Raw genomic sequence first — 27,878 nt, forward strand, 5'->3', positions numbered from 1 at the left:
CACCATCTTCTACTGTGTTACTCAAAGGTACATGAAGGCACTTGTTTGGATCACTTTGTGTCCACTGCTTGAACAATGAATATGCACGAAAGGTCATTAATAAAATAATTGTGTTAAAGTATAACAACATAAAATGTTTTAAGTGTCAGCTAAATGAAAGTGTTCAGAACGTGTCAGTGTAGCTCCACTTGAATTAACAAAGTTTCAGTTTAAAAATCACATTAGGGTTCTGTTGCTTCTTTAATTGTAAGTACAATTTATTAACGAAACACAGATTGGGGAAATCCCGGTACAGCATTTATTCAATGTATGAAAATGTACTTTTTAACTTACAACCAATTAGCTAAATTGTTAAAGGAACAAAACAAAATAAAATAAATTGTTTGAGCAAATGCTTCTACAAAACCACTAGAGATTATACAGAACACAGTTCATACTAGGCTAATTAAACATGCAAACTTTAACACTCACACTGTGCTGTACTGTACCCAAGGGAAGTGGTGTTGTCTTTCTGCAAAACAGTTTTTGTAACAATTTCTAAGATCAAAATCTCATTCAACACAGAACAATATGACTGCCTTCACGTAATATTATAAAGAAACAGAACATTTTAAACAAATACATGTGTACAACATGTTTTCAAAAATAATACAGATTTAGATGTACAATTTAAATGTCACAACAAATAATTGTATTAATCCTCGGATTTGTTAACTGTCAAGGCTCTCAATCTGCGTGAACAATATGTATTTAAATAACTAACACACAAGAAAGTATTTATTACACACAGACAAACCAAAATATTCTATGTGAACTTGTGTAGGTTGATTTTTTGTTGTTGTTTTTGTTTATTTAATCAACCTATTATAAGCTGTGAAAAACCTTCATTTATATGGGTTAGCACAGGCAGTTATATTAACCCTCCAACTCTTACCTACACCACTTAACTCAGCAGGTATCAACCAAAAGGGACAAATTATGACCATCTACAAATCAACACACAATAGCAATGCCTGGAGGCTTTACACAGCAGCGCCCAGAATGGCTTGATATCCCCATTCATCATGAGTCCTGAAGAAACGGATTTGTGTTACAGAATCATACAGAAAACCCTGTATGAGTTTGATTATATATATATATATATATATATATATATATATATATATATATATATATATATATATATATATATATATATATATATATATATATAATTTTAGCTCAAAGAGCCAGCTGCCCCCTCATATATAATCTCATATATCTCAATGCAAAAATGCTACACAGATGTATAAGGTTTATTTAGAGAGAATCAAATGCCTGCATTTCTATTAAATCAGTTTATTATTGACCTTGAACATTTATTTGCATGTACTTCTATATATATATATAATGCAGAACATGGGAAAAAAATAGCTGCTCTTAAAATTCCTCTCAACAGGATCAAACAATGATCACACAAATTAAATACTGTAGATGAAAATGAAAATAGGTGAATCAATGAACCGAAGAGCCACCAAACTGATAATGCTAACCAGCTATTTATATGACTATTTCTGGTTACTAGCAAATGCACAGTATATGAAAAGCCCATCTTCATCCTTTTCACCTCAATGGACTCTCACCCTCATTTTGCCGGGATTGTTAATAGATTAATTTCCTTAACCCGTTACTTATCTTACACTTACAGCAGCCCACAGCTGTTATTTTACACAACAAAACATGACCTTGGTAGTCTAGTACCGTATCCATGTCACATTTGTACTGGGATGCTGCCATGATTCATAGCCTTGGGGCTTGGTTTTTTGGCTCTTTGCTGTTTAAAACTGGTGGGCATTAGATAATTACTGAATAGGCAGCTTCAAACCAGTCATTTTTCACATTGTACCATAATAATACTCAAGTGCACTTTTTACACCTAACCTGCTCTCCCATTTTTTCCCCCGCTAATTCACACAGCACAAAACTCATTGGTGAGAAACAGTATATGCGCACTTAGCAATATCTCCAAACACTAACTATGTTGTGCAGATGCTGGCACTATTATGTGTTCCAAGTCATTAATAAAAAAAAAAAAAAAAAAAAACAGGAAAAATAGGTATTTGCATTTATTTATCAATATACTTCAATGAAAAGATTCCACACATTTTAAATATGGTTGAGATAGAGGGATATAATCCCTGATGTACACCCTTAAAAGCTTTGTAACCGCATCACAAAAACAAATCAAACACGGTCACTCCATCAGCTGGTAACAAAATGTCATTTAAAGTAAATTTCAACCCTTTTTAATAAGATGTCAACTGAGGAACGGCTAAATCAAAACATCCCAGAAAATAGGAGCACCTCTGAGATAATTACAGTAGCTGTAAGTAGTGTAGAGAGCAGTACTGTCGGGCAAACTGAAAAACCTACCATCAGCACTACTACACAAATCATTCAATTAGGTCCACAACAATCCAGTTATTGTCCAACTCTGGTTTGCAAAGCATGGAAATAATGTCTGTGACTGGTCATCAATGTGAAAGTAGCCTTACAAATGACTGGACAGTCAACAAAGAGCAACACAAAATGTGGTTGTCGGCAGCAGGAAACGTTAATTTCCATCTTCATCAAGCTCTTCCGAAGAGCACACTGCTTCTGCTGTCCAATCAAAAGGCAACTTTCCCGGAAGCATTTTTAATAACTGCTCGATATCTGGAAATATTCAAATCAATTACCGAGGAAAAGACTCATTATTATTATTATTACAACTGCAAAATCTCTTTTTCGGATCTTTGTCCTTAGTTTAGTTACACAGAAGCATTTTCAACAACTGTGCACTACTAATAATAATAATAATAATATTAATAATAATAACAACAACAACAACAACATTTTTTCACACTCTTGTTCTCTGTTTATTCATATACAAGCATACAGTTTTAAACATGCTGTTTTGTACACATTTTATAGAGAAGATCGCATCTTATTGCTTATGTAATGAAAAGTATTCAACTTATAAAAGTGCTGAAGTGGAAACCCTAAAGCTGGATGAACCAGGCTTCTGCTGTAGTACATCAGAATGCATATATTCAAACAAATATTTTTTTTGACATGTACTTGGATACAAAAATCAGATGTTCGTATTCACTAGCCATGACAAAACTAAAATTTACCACCTCACCAGAAGTTGCGAGACAATGTATTCTTTACTCCTGGGAGAGATTTTATATATATTAATGTGTTACGTCTTAGTGTTAAATAAATGGCACACGCACAGGGGCCATGCCCCCTGCTATGCTGTCTCTACCTACGTTTTGAGCAATATAATGGCTTATTACTTTTTGAAAACGAATGAATATCCAAACAAATATTTAAAATATGAGCGAATATCCAAAAATGAAAACCCCATGCTTGTCCCAGCACACACAAATTTATATATATATATATAAAGATGACGGAGCAGAATAAAGAGCTGATAGGGTTAACTATTGTTGCCAACTTTTTTAATGCTTCCTTTCAGCCACAATTTGATTTCATTAAAGGATCACATTGCCTAAGTTAATTGATACAAATCGTCTCAATAAGTTTTCAAGTTGAGAATGTTTCACTGTAAGAATTTGGGTTTGTTTAGTGTGATGGGTTTACAGTTTTACTAATGGATGCTGCTTTTATGTGAATCTTATGAAGAATAAAGTGAGTTTTACCATGCTGACTTTTTCACATTTGTTTCATTACACTTGAAGTATAAATTGATGTACACTCTCTGAACATTGGAAATACTATCACAAAAAGAATTCCAATTTGTTACATGACACTTTGATATGTAAAGTATATAAATCTTGAGGTTATCTTATGTGTAAAACCACTGCAGAGATGCAACAGAATTAGCTTTTTCTGCCACAGAATTTCCATAGAATTTATGCAATTTTGTTGCAGAATTCCCCAGCGTGTGAAATACATAGTAAATATGGAGAGGAGGGCTATAGTAGAAAATGATTGACCTGAGGGAAGACTACTGTTACCGACAGGGGGCTATAATGCCCACAAGTCTTCCCGAGGGGCATTTCATTTTCTACCATGGCTGAGTCTGCAATACATACTTAATATATGAATCAGTCAAAAGTGCGGCGTTTGGATAGTAAATACGACTATATATAGCAGTCTGCCTTATAGCTCCCTATTTTACTGTATTTAATCCTGCACTTAATCCAATCTGTAGTATCTTGTATTTCACCTGCACTCGTATCTAACCCTCATGTAACTCTAAACACTTATCTGCTCTTGAATTCCTGCAATATCAAATCGTAATGTGTTTTATATTTGCTCTTATTAGGACTGAAGACATTATATTTTGTATCTTGCTCTTTATTGTAATTCTTGATATGTGTTTTTTGTATACAACTGTAAGGTCACCCTGGGTAAGGGCATCTGTTAATTAATAAATAAATAAATAATAAACAACAACAACAATATATTTTGTTTAAATATAGCATAAGTAAATAAATAACAGAACATGTTTTTGAAGTTCATAACGCACAGTTAGCAACATTTTTCTCTGTCTGGTTTGCCAACTGCTGCATAATCCAGTTTGTATCCTGCCTGTCATATTTGTTTTAGTCAAGTTGAATTTGTTTGAATTTCAGAAAGTACGAAAACCGTGATGTTTTATCACCATTTTAGTATTTGGAGGATCTTTCTTTTTTAGTATGTTTTGTAATTAATTTTCTGTTAACTCATAGCATCGGCGTTCAGCCATTTTCTCTTGCACCGGGGAGAAAGGCATTCCTTTGAAAAGGGGTGGGACTGACAGTAATGTCAACCAATCATATGACAGGCAGAGACTATTGACCGAGAGTATGGATGTCAGAGCAATATTTCGATCTATTTTTCATCCTATGATGAGGATATATATAAATCGTTTTCAATGTTAACATTACAAGCATAGAGCTGCAACTTCAGGATTATTCGTCTGTATTTGTCTAGGTGTACCTATTCCCGACTCCAAAGAAATGGCAATAATAAAAAACAAACGATAAGCTTCATGTTTCACAGCTGACACATACTTTAACAAGTGTGGGATTAAATATAATATTCCACCAATAGCCACTTTGTTATATTATCATTTGTTGCAGATGGTGCACGTAACAAACTGGTCCACCAGACCCTAGGATTCCCAGTTCAGAAGTCATTCATAACAAACTGGTCCAGCAGACCCTAGGATTCCCAGTTCAGCAGTCATTCATAACAAACTGGTCCAGCAGACCCTAGGATTCCCAGTTCAGCAGTCATTCGTAACAAACTGGTCCACCAGACCCTAGGATTCCCAGTTCAGCAGTCATTCGTAACAAACTGGTCCAGCAGACCCTAGGATTCCCAGTTCAGCAGTCATTCATAACAAACTGGTCCAGCAGACCCTAGGATTCCCAGTTCAGCAGTCATTCGTAACAAACTGGTCCAGCAGTCATTCAGCCAAATTGTACATTCTGCTTAAGGTTAGAATGTAAGTTTTTTTCTTTATTAACAGTTTAGTTTCAGTCAACCACATTAAAAAAGTCTCCATACGCTTCAATTACTATTATTATTATTAATTACTATAGTTCATAAAGGAGTGACATGTTCTTTTTGTGACAAGCGTCCTTTCCTTCAGGTCAGAACACGTCTGCTTCTATCAAAGAGTTTCCATATCATTTGTGTAATAAATAAATAAAGTCCCTTCTGTGTTTTGTTTTTGCCCATAAAAAGGAGGTTTTCAAAATGTCAATATTGGAATAAATTGAAAAAAGTTAACAAACACATAATTTAAGGTAAAGTAATCCAATTTAATCATTGGCATGTCAGAGTTGAATTTATTTTAATCTTTCAGGTAAGGCAGATGGCATACTAGATTAACTAGCATTTGGTCTAGTAATTCTAAAAGGTCACCTATCCAACCAAAGCGTTAGTATGCATCTATACAGATTCTATAGAACACTGATTTCAAAAGAGGAAGATAAATTAATCATCAGTTTAGAAAAACTAAAACCAAACTTGTACAATGTGGCAATTCAAGTATAAAAACACATTACACTTTGCAACTAGCTAGATTATAGGTGGAATTACCCCTAAAGGAACTTAGTAACTTAGTCTAAGGACTTGGTATTGCCTCTGGTCTTCCTTTAATTCAGCTAATCCTAGTTTGATGCTTTTACTTTGTGTTTTAACGGGTACCAGCAGTCGTGACAAAGGCCCACTCAGGCTAACACTCTTTCGACATGAAATCTTCAATTACTGTCAGCTGAAGCACATACAATCCTATTAGCAAGAAAGACGATCGGAGGATGCAGCACCCTGCCCTAGCTGTACAGAAATAATTAGCCTAAAGTTGACAAATGTGTAATGAGGCCACACAGAGAATGCACATAGCCCTGCTGGAAAGGAGGGCAGGCTTCACACAAACAGACTCACTAGCACAGGTTTGTCACAGATGGGCAACTGTGCAGGTAACAACCAATTTACTTTGAAAGAGAACAGTCATTTAATAGCAGATGTGTCACTTGTTGAAGCAAATGTTACTTAAATATAACGGAATAACATTAGGCAAATAACTACTCGTGTATGTATTTCAATGTACTTAACCAGGAACGCTCATTGAGGATTTGAACTCTTTCCCAGGCAGTAAGTCCATGTAGAAGAACATTATAAACTCATATATTAAATGTGCTACACACTTGTTCTTTTATGTAAGAAAAAACAAGTTAGTCAAGCATGTGCAGGTTTGCCAGAGAGATAAAACACTTGAAAATATCCAAGATTTAAAAAGAAGACCCTCAACATTTTAGAAGGCTTGTATGCAAGAATAACCATAACTGAACCTTTCCTTGTAATATTTCATAATTCTTACAACAAAAAACAGCTTGACTAGGAAGATTAAAGCATGCTGTCAAGGCAGTCTGTGTAAATCTGGAACCAGGACCAACAGCTTTATAAATGCACAAAGAAAAAAAAACAACAACTAAAAAAACAAATCGAAAATAAATTCACTTTTAGAGTATATCATTTTAGGGTTTGTTTTAGATTAAGAAATGTCAGACCAAATGTACATTGTGTTCCTGTTCTTCTGATTTATTACCACTTTCTTTTAACCAATCATTTTTTAAGGCTCAATTTAGGTCGAGCCGAATAGCAAAAGCAGTGCTGCCTCCTAGTGGCCACATTGTAGATGTTTCTGCACTCCCTCAACAACAAGCTCTAGTAATTTCTAATTAGCTACAGAATAGGGTACTGAGCTGCAGAATCCTCCATCACAACCACCTTAACCCAATAAAGACCAGCACATGTAGCATTCAAAGCCTATTGGAGTATATCATACGCCACGGGTTTACAGAACATTTTTAATATAGCAATTTGTTTATGGCATACCTTAAGGCTCTCTACAATTTCAATTACAAAAATATTCTTTTTTTAATGAGAGATGCAGCAAAATGTTTAAACAATGTAAAATGTTAAAAGGGTGTACCATCCTACCGTTTAGCATAGCACTGTGTTTTCATTTTATTGGGCTACAATAACAGTTGATCAGGGGTTTTGGCAGTTTTTACATTTTACAGAGGTGTATGCAAAAACTAAGTGAACAATCTGAGAATCGTCTGCAATGAAAGAAACAGACCTTGCGTTACCAATAATAGGCCTATTGTTAATTAGCAGTTAATAGACGCCAAGTTGAATAAATTGAGACTGCCTTAACCACCATTGTAGAATAACAGATATTTTGTATTAGTATATACTGTGTCCAGTTAAAACATGCACTACTAATGCTGGGCTACCTCGGCATGAATGCTGCCACCGTACATTTTAAAGGTGTTGTCTCCAGAAAAAAAAAAGGAATTAACAAAAACATGAACTATTTCCTATTATAAAAATGACTGAGCCTTGGCTCAAATGTTTCATTTGTGTACTGTACGCTGGTTAACGAGGGCACTGCTCTTGCAAATTACCGCAAGTCATAAATCACAGACGTAACAGCAAATGGATAGCTCTTCAGGAGATAGCAAGAAGGACCACACTATATTATTACCATATACTCTATCATGCTTTCTAAACGTCTCTGCAAATTAAAATCATACAACAGAATCACGAGATACAGGATGCAGACAAAAGTATTGGCACAATATAATATCCAAACATACTGTGCGCCATTTTGGAGGAAAAGTTCTATTCAAGTCTCACGGGATAATAGCACTTTGTTGAAAAATGCTTCAGATTCCTGTTCATATTTGTTGGCAAATTGTAGACTGTTTGTTTTCTGATTATTTTTTTTTTAGCGTGGCTTGCAGAGAGGTCTGCGTGTACACAGCTCTTGTGTGTTCAGGTGTCTTTGTACAGTTCTTTTCTTTTGTGCGCTGTTGTGCCTGATGCTTCTAAATCTAAGTCCTTGGCTGTTAATCTTGGAATGTCTTTAGCTGTGTTTTTAGCTGTACCCATAATTGTCTTTGAACCTTCTTTTAAACATTTCAGTTGAATTTGATCTGTGGTACTTCTTGATTATTGCTGATTGTGAATTTTGGTATTCCATATTTATTTGATACTGCTCTGCAGTCATTTCCTTTGTCGTAGTCTGTTTTTCTCAAACATGAAACCAACCCCTTTGTCCTGACCTGCTGTGTTGTGAAAATGTTCAACAGATGTTGGAAATAATTACCTATTTTTCTTGCTATTGACAGCTTAATTACTGTGCAATGGTTCTCAATCAGTGAATACATATTTTTAATTAGTTCTATTACATTTTTACAGACTTAATGTAAAGGTGCAATGCTGCCATTAATAATTAAGTGCTTTTGTTGTTTGAAATTGTGTACACATCAATAATTTATTAACTAGCTGCTAATGTTCACTAAATTATTGTATTTAACATGTTCTACCATTTGTGTTTTTTTTTTTTTCTCATTTTCATGGAGTTTAAAGCATTAAAATGTAACATGACAAATTCAACTCTCATATGAAATGCCCAGTACCTCATTTTTGTTGGATCCTCTGAAGTACGCGCATGTGCTCCCATTTTGAAAAACAGAACAGTGCTGCATTGAGAGCTATTTAAAATTCTCTAAAAAACACTGATTTTAAATATAATTTTTTAATTTGTATTATTATTATTAAAGCTTCTTTATATAATCGGTCACTGCAGAGACCAGGGGTTTGGAATAAACGGCATTCAGGTACGTTAAGATGTAAGACTACACTATTGTATGTAAGAGTGGTACCACCAGCATACTTTACTTCAGCCTTGCATAAACAACATACTGCAATGTTTGATGCTATACAGTCATCCTTTTTAGATTTTTTTTATTAGTAAATTATTCCACGCATGTGACTTTGCAGAATTTAAGCAGCTCAAAATCTCTGTGTGCTTCTACCATATTTTCTTTTGTGTTAGGGCTGCTCACAGGAAGTGATTATCTCGCAAAATAAGCCAACATTTCCCAGCCAACAAATCCAGGTATTATTGTTCAAATACCGCTTATTGCATTGCCTGATCAATATCGCAATATACCGGTATATCAGTATTATCACATACCCCTACTCTTTGATATGCACATTTTAATCATCAATATTTCTCATAAGCAGAGTGACAAAATCGACTGGTGTGGGATGTTTCCATTAATCAGACCCCTTGTTTACTAGATAGATGCTTTTCAAAAATCAGTAAATATGGACTGAGGAAGAGGCGAATAGTGGGAAACTGTGGCCCCCGAGGGAAGAGCCACAATTACAGACAGGGGACTGTCATGCCTGAAGCCGCAGGCTTTAGTTTCCCACTATGAGCCAAGGTCTGCAGCTCATATCTTTTTTACAAATCAGTCAAAAAAGCCTGCTTTTTAAGTATATACGGTGCAGTTATTGAAGCTTTTTTTGCATAGAACTGTCCGTCCGACTTTCTCACTGCGGCACTAAATTCTCAAAGGAGTTAGCTGAGTTTTGGAGTTCGAAATTATCTATATCGAAATACATGCACGACATCAATACACAATTTTCATATCAACTATGTCAACTATAACAATGTATAAATGCAGACAAATGACTCAGGTTTTTAAACAATGATCATTTGTGCATGCCTATTGTGGTAACAAGCAAACAAACACACAGAAGTGCTGATTGCTACAGAATCTTCATTGAATCCATTTTCATTGTCAGATATAAATGAGCGTTCCCTTTCAAACGTTTCCAGATGCATATTAATTGGATTTAAAACACGTTCTGCATGTGGATGTTTTATAGGAGACAAACAAACCAACAAAATGTAAAATTCAAATGGTAGTCCTCTATAAAAATTGTTTCTCACTAATTTACCAATAAAAGAAAATACATACGTGATTATTATAAAACATAGTTACCTTAACCACTGAGCTGGTTCCTTTCATTTAATGCCATCACGTGTCAAAAGCTTCATTCGCACAGCACACAGTGGCAAACTAAGGTAATACTTTAACATAATAAATACAAAGGTTTGGTTTTGCAGAACCAAACCAAGTCAGTGAAAACAATTGTGCCAGACTAATAGCACCCATGCAGACACCTGAATCGAATTAATGATTGTAATCGACTTAGAGCACTTTTTAAACACTGCACCACAGCTCTTACACAGTGGGGTTTGCTTAACGCATATAACCCCATTAGGACCAGTACTGTGAATTTACAATAAGAATGTTCAACTGAATTCGCATTAGGGCTATATAGAATAAAAAGAGTGCATTTTGTTCGCCTTTACACTTGGAAAGCAAGATTCACGCAATTAGAGTAATCTAGCCCCCCTAACAGTTGTTTTAATATATAATGAACTACTTTGGGAGTAAATGAACAAAAAACAACAAATCCCAAAGTATAGCAAGTATAGCACAGTAATGCATGCTTGTTCATTACTTCCGGCAGTACATACAAATCAGGGTTGCAGTGTTTGTACCCATGTGCATATCAAATGGGATTTAATGCACTGTAAAATACAGTAGTGGGCACGTAAGCAAATAGCTCCCTATTGTGAAGGCAACAAAAATGCGTTTAATGTTTAATAACTACTGAGAAGTGAATGCCGAATTTCAACTTGGGGAATAAAAAAGTGCATTGTGTTTAAAAACTATTAAAATACAATATAAAAATCTGTAAATAAATAAATACATACATGGCAATATTTCATCATCATCAGTACAGACACACATTCCAGGAAACACGCAGGGCCCTCTGCATATGCTGAGACACACTGGAGATTGATGACTTGGGACAATTTGTGCTATTGGTTATTCAAGATGAAATATGAGGTTTTGAACTCCGGTCCCTCCCCTTTTCTGCTATGGCTTCCCATTGATTTGCACGTACTTGCTATGTGTCCTTGCTTTAGCTATTACATTTTTCCAAGGTTGCTTCATATGCATTTGTACTTCATAATCAAACCATGGGATTTCTGTCATTCTAAAGTGGTCTGAAGTGCCCATTTTGTGTTGTCCTGGCACTTTCATTCCTGCTATAAGACATAAAAAAGCTTATATAAAAAGGAGAAGCACTGTACTTGCATGTACATAGGAGACACCTAATTACCACAAAGAGTGGCTTATTTCGTTTTGAAAAACAACAGTTACTTGGATAAAAAAAGAGGTGAAAACGTGAGCAAAAAATGTATATTGTACCTACTTCTAGATTGCAGTGCTTTTCAATTTCAACATGTTTGGTTTTTTTTTTCAAAAGTTATATTCTGTTTAGTGCAAAGTGGAATTTTAAATATGCAATAAGACTAAAATAAAAACAGTTTTGCATTAACCATGGCATCTATAATACGCCAGTGTAAGACAGAGCTCTGCAGGGAGCTGTTCTAAATGAACGAGGGGCTCTTAATGTGTTCAGACAGCCTTCTTAGAGATCCCATGCACGGATCAGGGGATCGGACCCCAGTGCCCTAGCCTTCCCTTCCACCCGAGCATGGGGGCTCCACCTCTTATTAAACGAACATGACTGCAAATCACAGGTTCATCTCTACAAAAACCAACCAGCTAACCAAGTTTACAAACTCTGAAATCATTATCATCATTCCACCTAACTTGTATTCAATAAAACAAATTGGCCCTTTATTTGTACTTCATACTAAAAATAATTCAAAAAGATATATTGTAAAGTTATTGTTAGCTCTGCTACCATATGGTACCATTTTTATTCTTACGATAATACAATTAAAAAACTAATTGAATTACACTAGCTACTGCTGCTTTATGAATACGATTGATTTGATATTAGCATACATTATAGCAATATTACCACCTATACATACCTGGATTTTTTAAATATTTTTTTTGGAACCAGTTTTTTTGTTTTGCCTACTTAATGTTTATCAAAGAAAAATATAGTTTAGTTAGAAGGACTAAGATGAATGTTCAAGTATTTTGAAGGATATGAGTTACATGGTTTTCTCCTTTTCAAAATGATGGAGGCAAACACTGACTGGTGCAAACCTTGCATGAAACCCATTATTCTCTTCACAGATGCATTACAATAAAAGTTTCAATTGCAATGGGTTTTACCTGTGGATGCGATCTTCAGCAGAAGGTACCACCCCCAGGTTAGCTGCAGTCACCACCTTGTGCACGATGGCTCTGCTTGAGGAGTTTTCTGGAGCAATGCTGATGGTAGCAGCACTCTCATTCATTCCAGTAAGCTTTCCTGTGAATGAAACCATTATACTTTTTAAACTAGTAAATATAATCCAATGTACATTGGTAAAATAGACACAAAACATGACACGCAACACTCTTCCAATAGCTTTTTTATGATACACACTATAAAACATCCTATATTCTAAAGGATGGGTGCACAGAAGTCAGGGAACTGACCCAATCAAATACTAAAAATAAGTTTTAAATATTAGCAAAAGTGGTAGGCAACATAATAAACATTCGTTTCATGGTAAACAGCCATTAACAGTAGGAAAATAAAAATCTTCAAAAAGGGACCTTATGCTTTCATATATTGCACATTTCCTATTTTTGACAGGAACTGCAAGAAATATTATTCCAATGCAGATTTCAGAAATCAGTGGCAAAAATGCCTACCAATTTTGCCACTGATTCTATTAAAAGAATCATAGTAAATACAGGCAAGTAAACATATCTGTTTGACAATTGTACGTGTTATGACTCATAAATGACAAACTTTCCTTTCTATCAAATTACTTACTGATCTGAATACTAGAAGTAAAACTATATATATATATATATATATATATATATATATATATATATATAATATATACAGCACAGTTCTATTGCCAAGGAGAATGAGGATCCAACAGGATACTCAAAACCAGAAATATTTGAAGAAAAGGAATTGATAAACTGAAAACTCACTATTAAAAATAACATGGGTTAGGTTTATATAATAACAATTTTATTTCTGCATTAAAGCAGCAGCACAATGCATACACAAACAGCTAAGTAATTCCATTTCAAGTTACTGTGGGCTTTAAATGGATTTGAAAGGAGGAAGTCCCTAATTCTATCAACTAGTGAAAAGGTACATTCTGTAACGGGTTGAACAAAGTACAAACTAAGGTGCATGGGCCTCAGAAATTGCACAGGCACTCTGAAACTGCTTTTAACCACAGCAATGGGGTTGACAAAATACTGGTAAGAGATGTGTGTGCTCACTTAGGATTTAAACCTTCTCCATTAAGCTCTATTGAAAAGCAAGCGCTGAATAAATGAATGTAACTATGTTGGTGTTAAAAGCCTGTTTTCCCCAGCATGCAATTAAAGGAAATGTTGCACAAAGCCAGTACTTTTGTCAAGCTCCTGTAAATGGAAAGATGGATAGCACTCAGATAAGTGAATGCATTGCTTCATATTTAACCTTAACGCTGTTGTCATTAATGGTTTGTCTAACTTGTACTTTAAAAAGACAAGGTACTGCTCCATTGAAGTAAAATTAAAAATCAACTTTACCATGCTTTTCAGAACAGAAGATTCATTATCTTCAGCTAATGTATTGGCATAAAGCAAAGTAACATCCTATCAAGTGAGGCGCACGCTCAATCTGCCTTTTTACTCGTGCTGTTTTATTGCTATAGGCAATTTGTACCACTCAGCATGACAGTGTAAACCGAATCAAGATTAATTTACATGCAGAAGAACACTTAGCAGAGCAGCATGGTAAGCAAATGTATTGTCTCGATTGCTGAGCTGGAAAAGAACCTGCAAAAGAAAAAGTGTGCCGTGATTAAGGAGCATCAAATGTGATTGCTTGAGGAAGTCTGCGGCACAGAAAATGGAAATGTTTTCCCAGTCACAGGAAAAGGGTTACTAGGGGACAGTTTACAGTATACAAGCATGCACATTAAAAACTACATTATAACACTGCAAAATTAAACAGGAGTCTTAAGTATCCTTCCTCACAGGCGCACGTAAACAAATTAGAAATTGGTTCATTTTTGCCCCCTTATTTACTTAAAACAAAGGTAGTATTGCAATTACAAATTATACTCCACATTAGTGTTATATGAATACCATCAACAGCTTTCCTGTGCAATAGCTCAGATTTAATAATTAGGCTGGCGTTTTAGCAGCCAACAATTCTAATGGGTTCAGTTGTAAGTACAGAGAACTGAAATAAAAAAAGAGTTACAAATCCATCAGTGAATTGAAAAATAGTTATTTGCAATAATCATGAATGTGAAGACAAAAAACAGAAAGCATTTAGAAATATCTGGCCATACACAAAAAACCCCTCAATAACAATAACACTATTATATATATATATATATATATATATATATATATATATATATATATATATATATATATATATATATATTTTGTTTTTTTTTGTTTTTTGTTTTTTGTTTTTCTTCTTTAAAAAATAGCATTTACCTTTCTATATTTAAACCTACAAAAACAGCAGCATGGCCAGGATAGAGGAGCAGGTAACACGTAATGCCACATGCAGTCAAGCAAACTTTGTATTATTTTTTTGATTTAACATACCCAAGCATTTCCATTATATCCAGTGGGAATTTTGATCAGATTTGCTTGGGTCCACTTCAGAGGCAAGGCGTCACTTTAGGAGCTCTGCATATATAAAGCTTCTCCTGGAAATAGAAATGGTGGCTGCAAAGGGACTGAGAAGAGCATGTGGCATATTTGCCAATCGCAAGTCCAGTGTCAAAATGCGAATTCAGGAAGACAGGGGAAGGCACTGCCGAGGCACCAGGAGACCTGCATATATTTACAAATATTTCATATAAACACATGTTCAAATAGCTTTATTGTGAGTAGCCTTTCTGCTCTATTTAACACAACACACAGCTGCCACATTTATTCAGGCAAATAATCAACAACCATAGAGGGAAAATAGCAGAAGAAAAAGGAATTTTGGCAACAAGTCCATCGAGGCTCCCAGCAATCCATGCAGAGTGCTTCTCCTCTGTGCTCACGGTTCTGTATGACCAGTCAGGAAAGTGGCCGACTCGCAGCAAAGCAAACAAAACTTGATCAAAACATCAAGGCGCGACAAAAACATGCAGGGGAAAAAGAAAAAAAAATGCTAATAATCTGGTCTGTTTCTTGGTGCATCTACAGCCTCCATCAACGTAAATTAAGACAGGAGGCAGCATAGCAGAGGCAGTTCACTCATTTGAAGTTTACAGAGTTGTTGCAAAGTAGTGAGACAGAAGCTTCAGGAAGAGAGGTAAGAATCGGTAATAACGGTGTACAAAATAGAAGCAGTCACACATTGAAACTGAAAAAAGTTAACCCATGAGAACTCAACATATTTATCACTGCTCACTTAAAGGGTCAGAAAAAAGTAAATATAAAAATACACACACACACACACACAAATGTACATAAATAAAAATATATAGCACTGCTTTTTATTTTGTGTGTTATTTATTTCTTATTATCGATAGGAAAATAAACTGCAAATCCTGCAGTAATTTAGGCAGCTTTAAACAGGTTGGTAGGAAACGTCAATCTTCCACAGATATCATCTCACTGCCTTGAGCAGTTTTTTTTTTTTTTTTTTTTTTTTTTTTTTTTTTCACGTGGGCAATCACGCTTTGGGCTAATAGGTTTTCCACGGGTTATAGATGTGGAAAGTAATTATTTTGTTCCCCTCGTCTACACAGGCATTTCCTCAAGGTCTGTTGACATGAATGTCAATTGTTGCCTTTCATTTCTCCTGAACTGTGTACATCTCATTTGGATTTTATGCTGCAACCCTACCCACATATTGGCCTGTTTCTATTGCTGCTACTTCTATTTACACAACCAGGCATGTAGCATAAATATCCCCACGTACTTCAGCAATTATATGATATATACTGAAGCCGCATCACCGGAAATGTTTCGCCGAAGTGCATTCTTCTATTTAGTGCTCTACTACGTTACTCACGCTGACACTACTGTATCTGCTCAGAACCCAATATTGTTCTCTCTACTGTAAGAAATACACTTTAAAAACCTTAAATGGATATATAGACACACACACACACACACACACTGTCTAACGTCACTATAACGAACCCCCTTGTCGTCGTCCCCCCCCCCCCCCCCAATGGAAATTAGCCCTATTAGAACGATCACTTTTACAAAATCTACCCGGATAAAACGATCTCGGTAGTGACTGACACTGAACTTTCTCCAGTGTGAATGTGTTATTCTCTCTGTGAAAACAAAGACCTTGGTTGGCTAATTCGAAGATAAGGCTGATTCATAGATAACCTATTGTAGTGTGAATCATGTGTGACGTATGCAACCATTGCCATCTTCACACGAAATGCAACCATGGCAACAGGCGTGAGGAAGTAATAAGATTGAAACAGCGTGCATTGAGAAAAGCACAAAAAATATGACACAATCTACACTGGACATGTTTTTCAAGAGAAGGGGCATCTCATTACTGCATTCCGCATGTACGTGTACTTTTTATTTTTTAATTTCTCACTGTTTTCTTTTAAACATACAGTTTAAATGTTGATCAATTTGAAGTTGTCTTTAAAAACATTACTGTATACTAAATAAAGATGTTCAACTCAATTTAGGTGTTTCTTCATTATTCTGATAGAGCAAATTGCCAACTTTGTAAAGAAGTCCAGGGTCCCTCCAAAACAATTGTTAAATATACATATATGTATGTATCACACGTGCACACACAGATATATATATTATATGATATATATATATAATATATATCTATATATATTATAATATCTATATCTATATATCATATTATATAATATACTCAATTGTGAAGACCAAGGAGCTATTGAAACAAGTCAGGGTAAAGTGGTTGAGAGGCACACAGCAGGAGAACGGTACAGCGGATTATCCCTCTCAGCACTGTGAAGTCCATCATTAAGAAGTGGAAGATGCATCATACCACCCAGACACTCGCCAGACCAGGTCGCCCTCCCAAACTGAGCAAACGGGCAAGCAGGAAACTGCTTAGGGATGTCACTCTGAAGCCAACAATGACCTTGAGAGATCTGCAAAGTTCTGTGTCTGAGATGGGAGTCAGCGTTCACACATCAACAATAAGCCGGTCCTTACACAAACCTGGCCTGTATGGACGGGTGGCAAGAAAGAAGCCATTACAAAAAAGCCTCATCTTAAAGCACTTATGGAATTTGCGCAAAAGCATGTAGATGACAATGCAGACATGTGGAAAAAGGTTTTGTGGTCAGACGAGACGATTGTACTTTTCTGTCTAAATTCCAAGCATTATGTCTGGTGCAAGCCCAACACTGCACATCACCCAGTCAACACCATCCCAACTGTCAAGCATGGTGGTGGCAGCATCATGTTATGGGGATGCTTCTCTTCAGCAGGGACTGGGAAGCTTGTCAGGATAGAGGGGAGAATGGATGATGCAAAGTAGAGGCGAATCCTTGAGGAAAACCTGCTCGAGTCAGCCAAGACTCAAACTGGGGAAGAAATTCATATTTCAGCAGGACAATGACCTGAAGCACAAAGACAAAGCCACAACTGAGTGGTTGAACAAGAGGAGAATTAAAATGTTCTTCAGTGGCCCAGTCAAAGTCCTGACTTGAAATCAATAGAAAATTTATGGCGAGACTTAAAAATTGCAGTCCATCAATGATCCCAAACAATCTCATCAGAACTGGAGCAATTTTCCCGTGAAGAATGGGCAAAACTTTCACCATCGTACTGTGCAAAGCTAGTAGAGACCTATCCAAAATGACTCATAGCAGTAGTTGCTGCAAAAGGTGCTTCTACCAAGCACTGACTTAAGGGGCTGAATACTTATGCAATAGGTAAATTTCATTTTGTACATTTTCTTTGCAAGCTTTGCTGACATTTAACCTCCTCCTCATATAACAGTGTTCAGTTTAACCACTACAGCTTTGAAAGTCTGGGCCATGAACTGGGTGACCAAGAGTCACAACACCTGCCCAAGAGCAACAGATCATTTTAAAGCACCTTTGTGATGTCAATTATTAACCAGAACAATAAAAAGTCACTGCACCTGCTCTAAAACAGAGTTTGTCATTTTACTGATCATATATTTGGGTAAAATTCACGAGATAAGTGGTAAGTTTCTTTTGATGTTCAAATATAAGTGATATGTTTCTTTTGATGCTCAGTATATAAAATTTAATAAAAAAAAAAAAAAAACCTTGAGCTTTGCACTTGTTTTTCTTTCTAAATCTCCATGGTCCATCAGAATTGCCCTGATTACACAGCATTATTACACTCTCAGCCTTTCTATTACTCCTTTACTCTCGCCATCCTAGTCCAATTTGCAAAAACAGGCAAAGGCAATGGGTAACTAATGTAAATGATTTCCTTTTGGGTATCTCAAGCCCCTTTCACACTGGTGCTCCTACCCAGGTCTCAACAGGGCTTCTGGCTACCTGGGTCACAATCTCACCTCAGGATGTGGGTCGACATGCTTTGGCCTGGGTCAAGCGAGACAAAATTCATGATGGGTGTTTGTAAGCGGACAAAATAACAAACAGCCACGCCTGCGAGAGGGTTTCATTTCCGCAAGGAACATTTCTGTATATTCTGTTTAGCTATATTTTTGTTGATTGAGACACACCATGAGCCCTGGACTTGCTTCTGTTACCCAGGTCGACCCGGCTTATTCAAAAAGCGCGTAGCCGGCATCACGACACCGGGTCGCCTCTTTTACTATTTCATATGTTTCTATGGGTGGATCCAATGTAACCTGAATGATCTAAAATTGGATGGGTTGATCCACTTGTAATGATAAGTGGTACTTCTACCATGGCCACCTATGGGGAAAGTTCCAGTTCTGTACGCATGCTCACCTTGCTGTGTCCTAAAGTCCTGCTCAGACATGGTGACTGGTAGAAGCAGTTCTCCCACGGCTGGCTGAATACTGACGTTGAACTGGTCGCTTTTCGTGCTGAAAGAGATTAGGAAGTATTTTTACATACTGAAACCCATATGAACACACTGGCTAACAGCAACAACACCATAACATACAAAATGAATAATATATATATATATATATATATATATATATATATATATATATATATATATATATATATATATATATATATATATATATATATATATATATATAAAAGTATTCAGACCCCTGACCAATTATCTCATATTACTGAATTACAAATGGTACATTGAAATTTCGTTTTGTTTGATACTTTATTTTAAAACACTTACTCAGAATTTTGGTAAGGTGACATTGATTTTATGTTGGGAAATATTTTTAAGAAAAACAAAAAACTGAAATATCTTGCTTGCATAAGTAATCAACCCCCACACATTAATATTTGGTAAAGCCACCTTTCGCTGCAATAACAGCTTTAAGTCTTTTGGGGTAAGTATGTACCAACTTTGCACAGTGTCAGAGTGATTTTGGCAGCGATTCTTCTTGGCAGATTCGCTCCAGGTTGTTCAGGTTGGTTGGACGCAATTTTCAAATAGCACCACAGATTCTCAATGGGATTGGGATCAGGACTTTGACTGGGGCACTGTAGGACATTCACCTTTTTGTTCTTGAGCCACTCCAGTGTTGGTTTGGCCTTGTGCTTGGGATCATTCGGCCTTTTCTTGGCAGTGCCTGGTTGGTGTGATGCAGCTTTCACTTCCTGATTATTGATCCAACTGTGCTCACTGGGATATCCAAACACTTGGATATTATTTTGGACCCCTTTCCCTAATCTATGCATTTGTATTACTTTATCTTTAACTTCTGTTGAGTGCTCTTTGGTCTTCATTTTCCTTCATATTCACAGCCTTACCAATGATCCTTTAACAGTGGGGTTTTTATCCAGAAAATGTGAACAACTTTAATGGTTCACAGGTGGAGGCCAATGGTAAGGTAATTGTGTCATCGTTAGGGCAATTTCTTTCATCTGTGCAAACTGGGAGCTTCCACAGCACAGGGGTTGAATACTTATGCAAGCAAGATATTTCAGTTTTTTATTTTTCTTAAAAATAGTTCCCAACATAAAACCAATGTCACCTTACAATAATTGATTCTGAGTTTTAGTGTTTAAAAATAAAATATCAAACAGAACGAAGTTTCAATGTACCACTTGTAATTTGGTAATATAAGAGAATTAGTCAGGGGTCTGAATACTTTTGCAAGGCACTGTGTGTGTGTGTGTGTGTGTGTGTATATATATATATATATATTACACATACATACGTACACACACACACACACACACACACACACACACATTTCCCCTCACTTTGGAGAATTTTGTTTTTATTTATTTAATTCATTAAAAAAAAAGTGCCTCACATTTATCCTTCATTCTCACCCACTAGCAACAGAATCACAAAGTTTAAAGACACTGTAGCCTCCCTCTCTTCATGATCCTTTCACTGCGATGTCAAATTGTTACTTAAAATGAAAGCTGATTGCACACTAACCCACTTTGTGGCTTGGAACTTGGTTTCAGAAGACTAGGTTCCAGGCCACTTCGGGCTTGATACAGAAGTTGCCTCAAACAAGGTCTCTCGTTCTTTTGGACCCAGGTTTCAAGCCACTATTCCTGGAAAAGTGGCTTTGTGTTCCATCAGCTTAATGAACCGTCAGCTGCATGGAAGTTTACATTCTAAAGAGATCATCTTGATCCTTTGCTGTTAGTAATCCATTTAACCGTGATAGAAACAGACTTGCAAGGATTTAATGTGGGAAGCGATAAGGCACATCCTTGGTTCCTCAAATGGAAACAAGGTATAATTGTTCAGGTCCCTAGGGTGGTCTTTCTCTGAACACAGATGCATGCATGTTTCCTCTGTTTAAACAGACACTGCACACAACGGACTGATCTAGCCACAATGTACAACCAGAGTGCCATTGCTACTGCTGCTGTGGAAGCACCTGGAAAATAGATGTTGCTCCTTGGCAGGCTTTCTTGTACTTAAGTAAACTGGAAATTAAATTAATTACTTTCCCCTCCCCCCTTTCAAAATGAACCCATGTCATAAGCCTGCCAACCATGCAAAACTATCAGGGACGCCAATTTTACATCTGGCCAACCAAGACGAGTCATTAACCAGCTGGTATGCTGGCAGATTGTGGCACGACCTTGATTAGAAACTCCTGACACTAGACTGAAATTCCAGACAGCCTTCTGGATAATGGGTCACACTGGTCACAGGACCCAGGGTTATCATCTGCATGCAAGGGATTCTACTTTCAGATAGTAAAGTTGAACAAAACACCCAGTTAATACCCCTTCTTTCACCAGTTTAATACAAAAAAGCTCCCACTTTTGCAACTATCCTGTAGCGCTATTGCAACAAAGCATCATACAAAAAACTGCAATACCCACGACAGACAGCATCACTAGTAAGGTGGTTAAATACTGAAATCAACACACCAATCTCCACTGAAATATTAAAAATAGATGATAGATGATTAAAAATAAATGAATACAAAAAACAGACAAAAGGGTCCTGAACTAAGCTTCAAGTTAAGTCTTTCTTATATTTTGTAACATTACAGTTTCACAAAAATTGCATTTTGTATAGAGGATAAATGTGTCACCAAGTTAGCCTTTTTCCAGTACAGTTTTAAAGACTGATGGCAGGCAGAGCATGAAGACGTTCTGTTTCTTAACTCCCCGCTAAGACAGAATTCCTGAAGAGTTGATAAGGTGTTGGTAGACTTGTGCAGTTTACCGGTAGAGCTATGGATCGCTCTCTGGGGCTCAGACTGCACACAGACAATGATTGTCATGCAAAACACACTCAATGATTGGCATTTGAGACCGATTGATCCAACCGTTACTCCTATCTCCCCGGCCCCCACCGGCTTTCTATAACACTATTGATGTCCATGCTGCTGATCGGTTTCCATTTTCTGATTTCGGGCAGGCAATTAAGAAGGTGAGTAATTGTGATTACACTGCTACAGGATCAATTGTATTTGATGCAAGACAAAGTGCTTGTCTAGGAAGAGCAACAAGAAAGAAAATGATGATCTGTTCTGTGTTTTATCTTTGGGCAAGAAATTTATAATACCAAGCATAACAATCCAGATCTTAATTTAAACTTATAGCAGTGCAGAGATCCACCCGGCTTATCTTATTCTTTTCATTTGTTCTCTGATTCAAGGTTACACAGTTGTACATTGGCTGCATATCTGAATACAATACCTAAGAGAAAAGGGATCCCAATTAAACAATTTTGACCAGCATAGTTCATATATTCCAAAAACAGGCACAAGTCACCTCAGGTCATTTATACAGTGAATCAAATGGTATTTTACTTTTAAAATCTTTTGTCAAAAACACACATTTTTTTGGTAAATTACCTACACTCCAGACAAAGCTGTCCTTTCCTAGTGCCTAATACCTACTCTGTGCGAGGCAATGGCACAAGCTAAAGTCATTCACAGTAACAATAAGCGCATTATCTATTGGGCAGGGGACTCTAGATGGTGGTTTATTGCTATTATAAACTGAATAATTACTGAATACCACAACTCCATTCAGTTTGCTTCTCTGCCAATCAGAAACCAGAATTGACCATTATGTTTACAATTTGACATACTGACAGAACAGTGACTTTTTATTTATTTATTTATTTATTTTAAGTTTGCCAATCTCCACTACTGCAATTTTCAAACTGTCCTTAAGTTGTCTCCCAAAATACTACGACAAAATAAACACACAAACTAGTAACTACAACACACACACACACACACACACTAGTAATGTAAATTGAAAAGACAAAAAGGCTGACTGATCTGCTGAAATCAGTTAAAGCAGTATAACTAAACCTCTTGTGAGATGGTTTGACACATTAAATGTAATGATTAATAATTGTAGTGTGGACAGCTCCTGCTCTGGTTCTTTTTTTTTTTTTTTTTTTTAATTGTTATTAATCTTGACTATCTGAATGCATCTTGGAGGCTATGTAACTGTTAATACAGACATTGCTCTGTTTCCTTGCATTACTGGAAGTGCTCAGTTTAAAAAAAAAAAAAAAAAGTTTTGCACCCAAAAATAAGATTTGAGAAACGATTTATGTTATAACAGGTATCCCTGTGTTTCTTTTTTTTTTTTAAATGTATTATGATTATTATTAGTAGTAGCAGTAGTAGTAGAACTACACTGCTACCAATCTGCAAACTGATGGATTAAATACATTAAAAGTCCCTCCTCCATTTCACAAAAGAAAAACAGAATATGGTCCTAATCTATCATTAATGCTCATTTGGTGAGCTGTGTCATTGGGCTCACATTGTCCAGATCATTAAAAATAATCTACCTTCATTGTCTCAGGCAAATCTATTATGGTGACGTTATTCATAGCCTGGCATTCTATAATATTGATCTCTGTTGTTTGTCTGATAGTAAAATAATAAACAATTACTAGGAAATGTGGGAGAATGTAATCGTTTTTTATATACATCACTAATGCAACAGACCTCCCATAACATAAAGGTGATAATTTGCATAAAATCAATGGGTTATGCAGCAGCTCGTATATTCATCATCTGCCGCATTACTACCAATGAACTTCAAATTACATTTCCAGTTTCTTGGAAGGATAAGGAAAACGACATTGTCATGTAGTACCTTCTGAAGAAAATAATACAGAGGAGAACAACTCTGAACATTGCCAAGCACAGAATGGAGACTGTTTTCCAAGGATCAGTCCAATGTCACTGCTTTCTTTCCAAAACAAAACTAGCTAGTGTCTGGAATTCAGTATACAGTATCAGAACCTTACCAAAGCTGGAAGTTGGCAGCCTGGGTAGAATCATTGAAGTTGATGCCCATTGACACTGTGATTGATGCCCCTGGCTCCAGAGATTCTGCGGGCAAAGGTTTCATTAAAAAAAAAAAAATAATAATAATAATAATAATAATAATAATAATAATAATAAACAACAACAATAATAATAATTAGTTGCAGTATTTTGTTTTGGTTCAAGAAATCAAGCATCGCTCTATCAGTTTAGGGTTTGCAGTTCAAAAGTTAAAGGACAATAAAAAAACTTAGAGAGGTCAGCTTTCACACATTGTAAACAATCCTGGTTTGAAATGAATACAACACCTAAACATGACACATGAAGAGGCACAGATTTGCTTCTACAGTCATGAACTGTGTATAAAGAAAACTGTTCACACCTGAAATCCCCAAGCATACTTGCACTCCCTACCTATACTGTTGAAGTCGTGAATCTGGAGGCCAGAGGGAAGTTTCTTCTCCCCAATGTGAATGTCTTCCACTTTCTGGTCTCCACTGTTGGTCAGTGTGACTTGCACAGAGACCATGTCGGAGCTGTAAATGCAGGGCTGTCGTGGGAAGTGATACTGGGCTGCTAGCCCTTTGCCACTCATTCGATGGAGAAGCTCATGAGATTTCGCAGGCACGTATACTGGGCTGGTGACCTGGAAGGAAAGAAAGTTCACATGTTTTTCATTGGATAGGCATTGAGAAAGCAATCAGCATTCTGCCTATTTCACATGCAACAAGAATGGAAGACTTGAGCACATTTTATATATATATATATATATATATATATATATATATATATATATATATATATATATATATATATATATATATATATATATATATATATATTCTGCAGTACAATTCATAGAGAGCTGGTCTTAACAGAAGAACATCTTCAGGTTCCAAAAAGTGTCCAAGGTATTGAACTTGAGAGGGAGTTACTGTAGGTTTGTAGCAATGTGCCCCACCCAAGTATGCATTATGTGTTTTATGCTGCGTGTGGTGTGTTAATGTTGGTGTATAGGTATTGGTGCACAGGATATAATGGGGCTATGTGGAGCACGAGTGATTTAAAAAGTACATTTGTAATATGTATTTAGGCACGGGGATTGCACAATCATTTCACAAGCAGATACAATGTGTATCAGTATGTGAGCACGGGGAATGCACAAATTAGTTCACGTGCTGGGATTCAAGAGAATAATTAATTTGTTATTGAATCCAGGCACAACTGTATATATAGGTGCACGTTTCACTCACTCAGGGTTGCGTGTTAAAGGTGAAAGAACAGGAGAGAGTGAGGCGATAACAACAACAACAACAACAACAACAATAATAATAATAATAATAATAGCTACGCCATGTCTGTTCGTTTTGTCTGTCTATTTATTCTGGCCCAAAGTGCCGTGTTCTGTTTTGTTCAACCTTTTATTTTCTGTGTGTTAATGAAGCACTGAGTGCCGCAGCGTCTCAGTATAGCCTGCAGTTGCAGTATGTTTTGGTTTCATCACCCCTGCAGCCAGCCTGTTCACAATGGCGTTGACCCTTTAATAGACTGCAAAAAAAGCTTCAATTTAACATTCCCTTTAAGATGACGGTTACAGTTAATGCAAATCCAGTGGGTAGCACTGCAAAATACTCAAAAAAAAATTAAAAAAGAAAAAAAAACATTACATATAAATTAATTTTTAACTACCATTTAATGCAAAATGGATCCCAGTTGAACCCCAGATGTTCAGTAAATGATCCTTTATGTTAAATATCAGCAAGATCCCATGGCCAGGTTTTGAAATCCTATTTAACATGAATGAGAGGTCTGGTTCCTCAGGCTCAGATCCCCCAGAAAATCTACACTCTTCTCAGTACATCTGCAGCACTGCTCTCACACAATTTTGCATATTTTCATCCAAGTGTCTTTAAAAAGGACAAGCAACCAAACATATACAAAATCACCCTCATCACACAAAGGGAATATGCCAAGAGGCAAAAAAGAGGAGAGGAATATGCCAGCTGCTTGTACTTCTATCAAGCCACTGAAAAGAGCTCTCAATCCCATTCATTCCTCACCAACAAACGATACAGTTTGTACCTATTGTGTTTCCACACAGACGTATTTTGCACGCTAGAATATTCAAGATAGGTCTACAGCTCACACAAATCATCCATAAAATATTGCAGTATTTAATTATTAGTATCTATAAACACTTAAATCAATCAAATGTACAGCCTATATAGAAGAACTAAAATACACTCTAATTTCAAAGTAGAAGTCTTCATGCATTGTTTCACTTTTCAATACTTTTAGAAACGGAGAACCTCCATGTAAAGACTGTCAATCAAGAACACATTGATCTAGCAGCTGGATGACCTAGACATTCCTTGCAGAAGCAAATGGAAGAAACAGCTGTAAAAAATGTGCTTATACGCATAATGTTTGGAAGTATGTCAAAAAATCATGAATCATTATTTATGGTATTTTATTACTAATTTTGTGAATTTTGAAAATTATGGCTAAACAGAAGTGTGAGTATCACATCCAATTACAGGAAGTGTGCTCGCCTAGGTTATCTGAGCTTTGGAGGAACACTCTGCTATAACTGTTGCAATTGTGCATATTTCATTACCCCACCACTATGAAGGTGTATACACCTTGTCAAATCCATCCAACAAGTTATTCACAAGTTATAACCATTTACAAGTTTTCATAGAAACAAATATGCAAACAAGACCATGTATTATACAAGAAGTGCTCTATGCTGCAAGCTCACACAAACAAATATTAAGCCACAGAATGTAAAAATGTATATTTTCAAGAAATAAAAGGGATTCTTTTGTTTGTTTCTTTTTTTTAACAGGATGACACAAGCACCTGCATGGCATATTAATTACACTTATGTATAAATATCTGGACAGTTCCCGCAGACGAATATTATTTCCAGTGGAAATCGCCGAGACTCCTGATGCTCGCAGTTTAAGAGACACATATTTTATCACAGTTTATTACAGTAAGTAAATAAGCGTGGAATGAGAGTGCACATAACTGTCTACTTAACGCTTACTGAAACATTTATAAGATCTGCTATCTCCTGAATAACAGACAGACAGCATGGAATTGGAGAAAGAAGAAAAGCGTCAGATTTTTTAAACACTTCACTAAAAAATAACTCAAGAGTGTAAAATGGCAAATATTCTGTGCAGTTAGCTGATAATGGACCATGTTATGAACCCTGCTGAGATTTATAGGATGCAAACTAGTACCTGCGCATCATTTTTATGAGACAGCTTGTCATGGGTGTAACATTAAGAAAAACAAACAGAGGTCTTTATGGATTTCTCCAAGACAGGTGTTAATTAGATAGTCCAACAAAAGTACAAACAGCCATGTATTTTAGAATGTTGCTCAGGAACTAGAGCCGTGACAAACTAACATACAAGACTGCATTACAAAGCTGTTACTACTAAAGTTAGTTTGCGTCTTATATATTTAAGTAAAATTTCTAGATGTAGATTAAATAAGACGCTGTCAGTGCTGCTTAAAAAAAAAAAAATTATATTCTGAGATTTTAAAATGTAACTCATTAATTAGCACTGTAGATAAGTGGGGAAGATGGATGCATAGTACCATAAAAACATATCAAACATATGCTGAGGGTTAGAACATATATAAAA

At 36.1% G+C, this 27,878-nt stretch overlaps 1 protein-coding gene across 4 annotated transcripts in view; it reads right to left on the reverse strand.

Moving 5' to 3' along the window:
• The window catches only part of LOC121313616 (AP-3 complex subunit beta-1-like), a 113,588-nt gene that overhangs the window by 5,165 nt on the left and 80,545 nt on the right, over window positions 1-27,878 (reverse strand). For 3 of the 4 annotated variants that reach the window (XM_041246350.1, XM_041246365.1, XM_041246357.1), the window contains 4 exons: window positions 24,631-24,862; window positions 24,198-24,282; window positions 19,283-19,380; window positions 12,519-12,657 (listed from right to left, as the gene is read on the reverse strand). In XM_041246350.1, coding sequence (XP_041102284.1) covers window positions 12,519-12,657; window positions 19,283-19,380; window positions 24,198-24,282; window positions 24,631-24,862 — 554 coding nt within the window. Of the gene's footprint in view, window positions 1-12,518; window positions 12,658-15,041; window positions 15,204-19,282; window positions 19,381-24,197; window positions 24,283-24,630; window positions 24,863-27,878 lie in introns of those variants that run through there. The other variant, XM_041246341.1, reaches the window with a different exon arrangement.

Source organism: Polyodon spathula, chromosome 1, assembly GCF_017654505.1.
Source record: "Polyodon spathula isolate WHYD16114869_AA chromosome 1, ASM1765450v1, whole genome shotgun sequence".
In the NCBI taxonomy this organism is placed as follows: Eukaryota; Metazoa; Chordata; class Actinopteri; order Acipenseriformes; family Polyodontidae; genus Polyodon; species Polyodon spathula.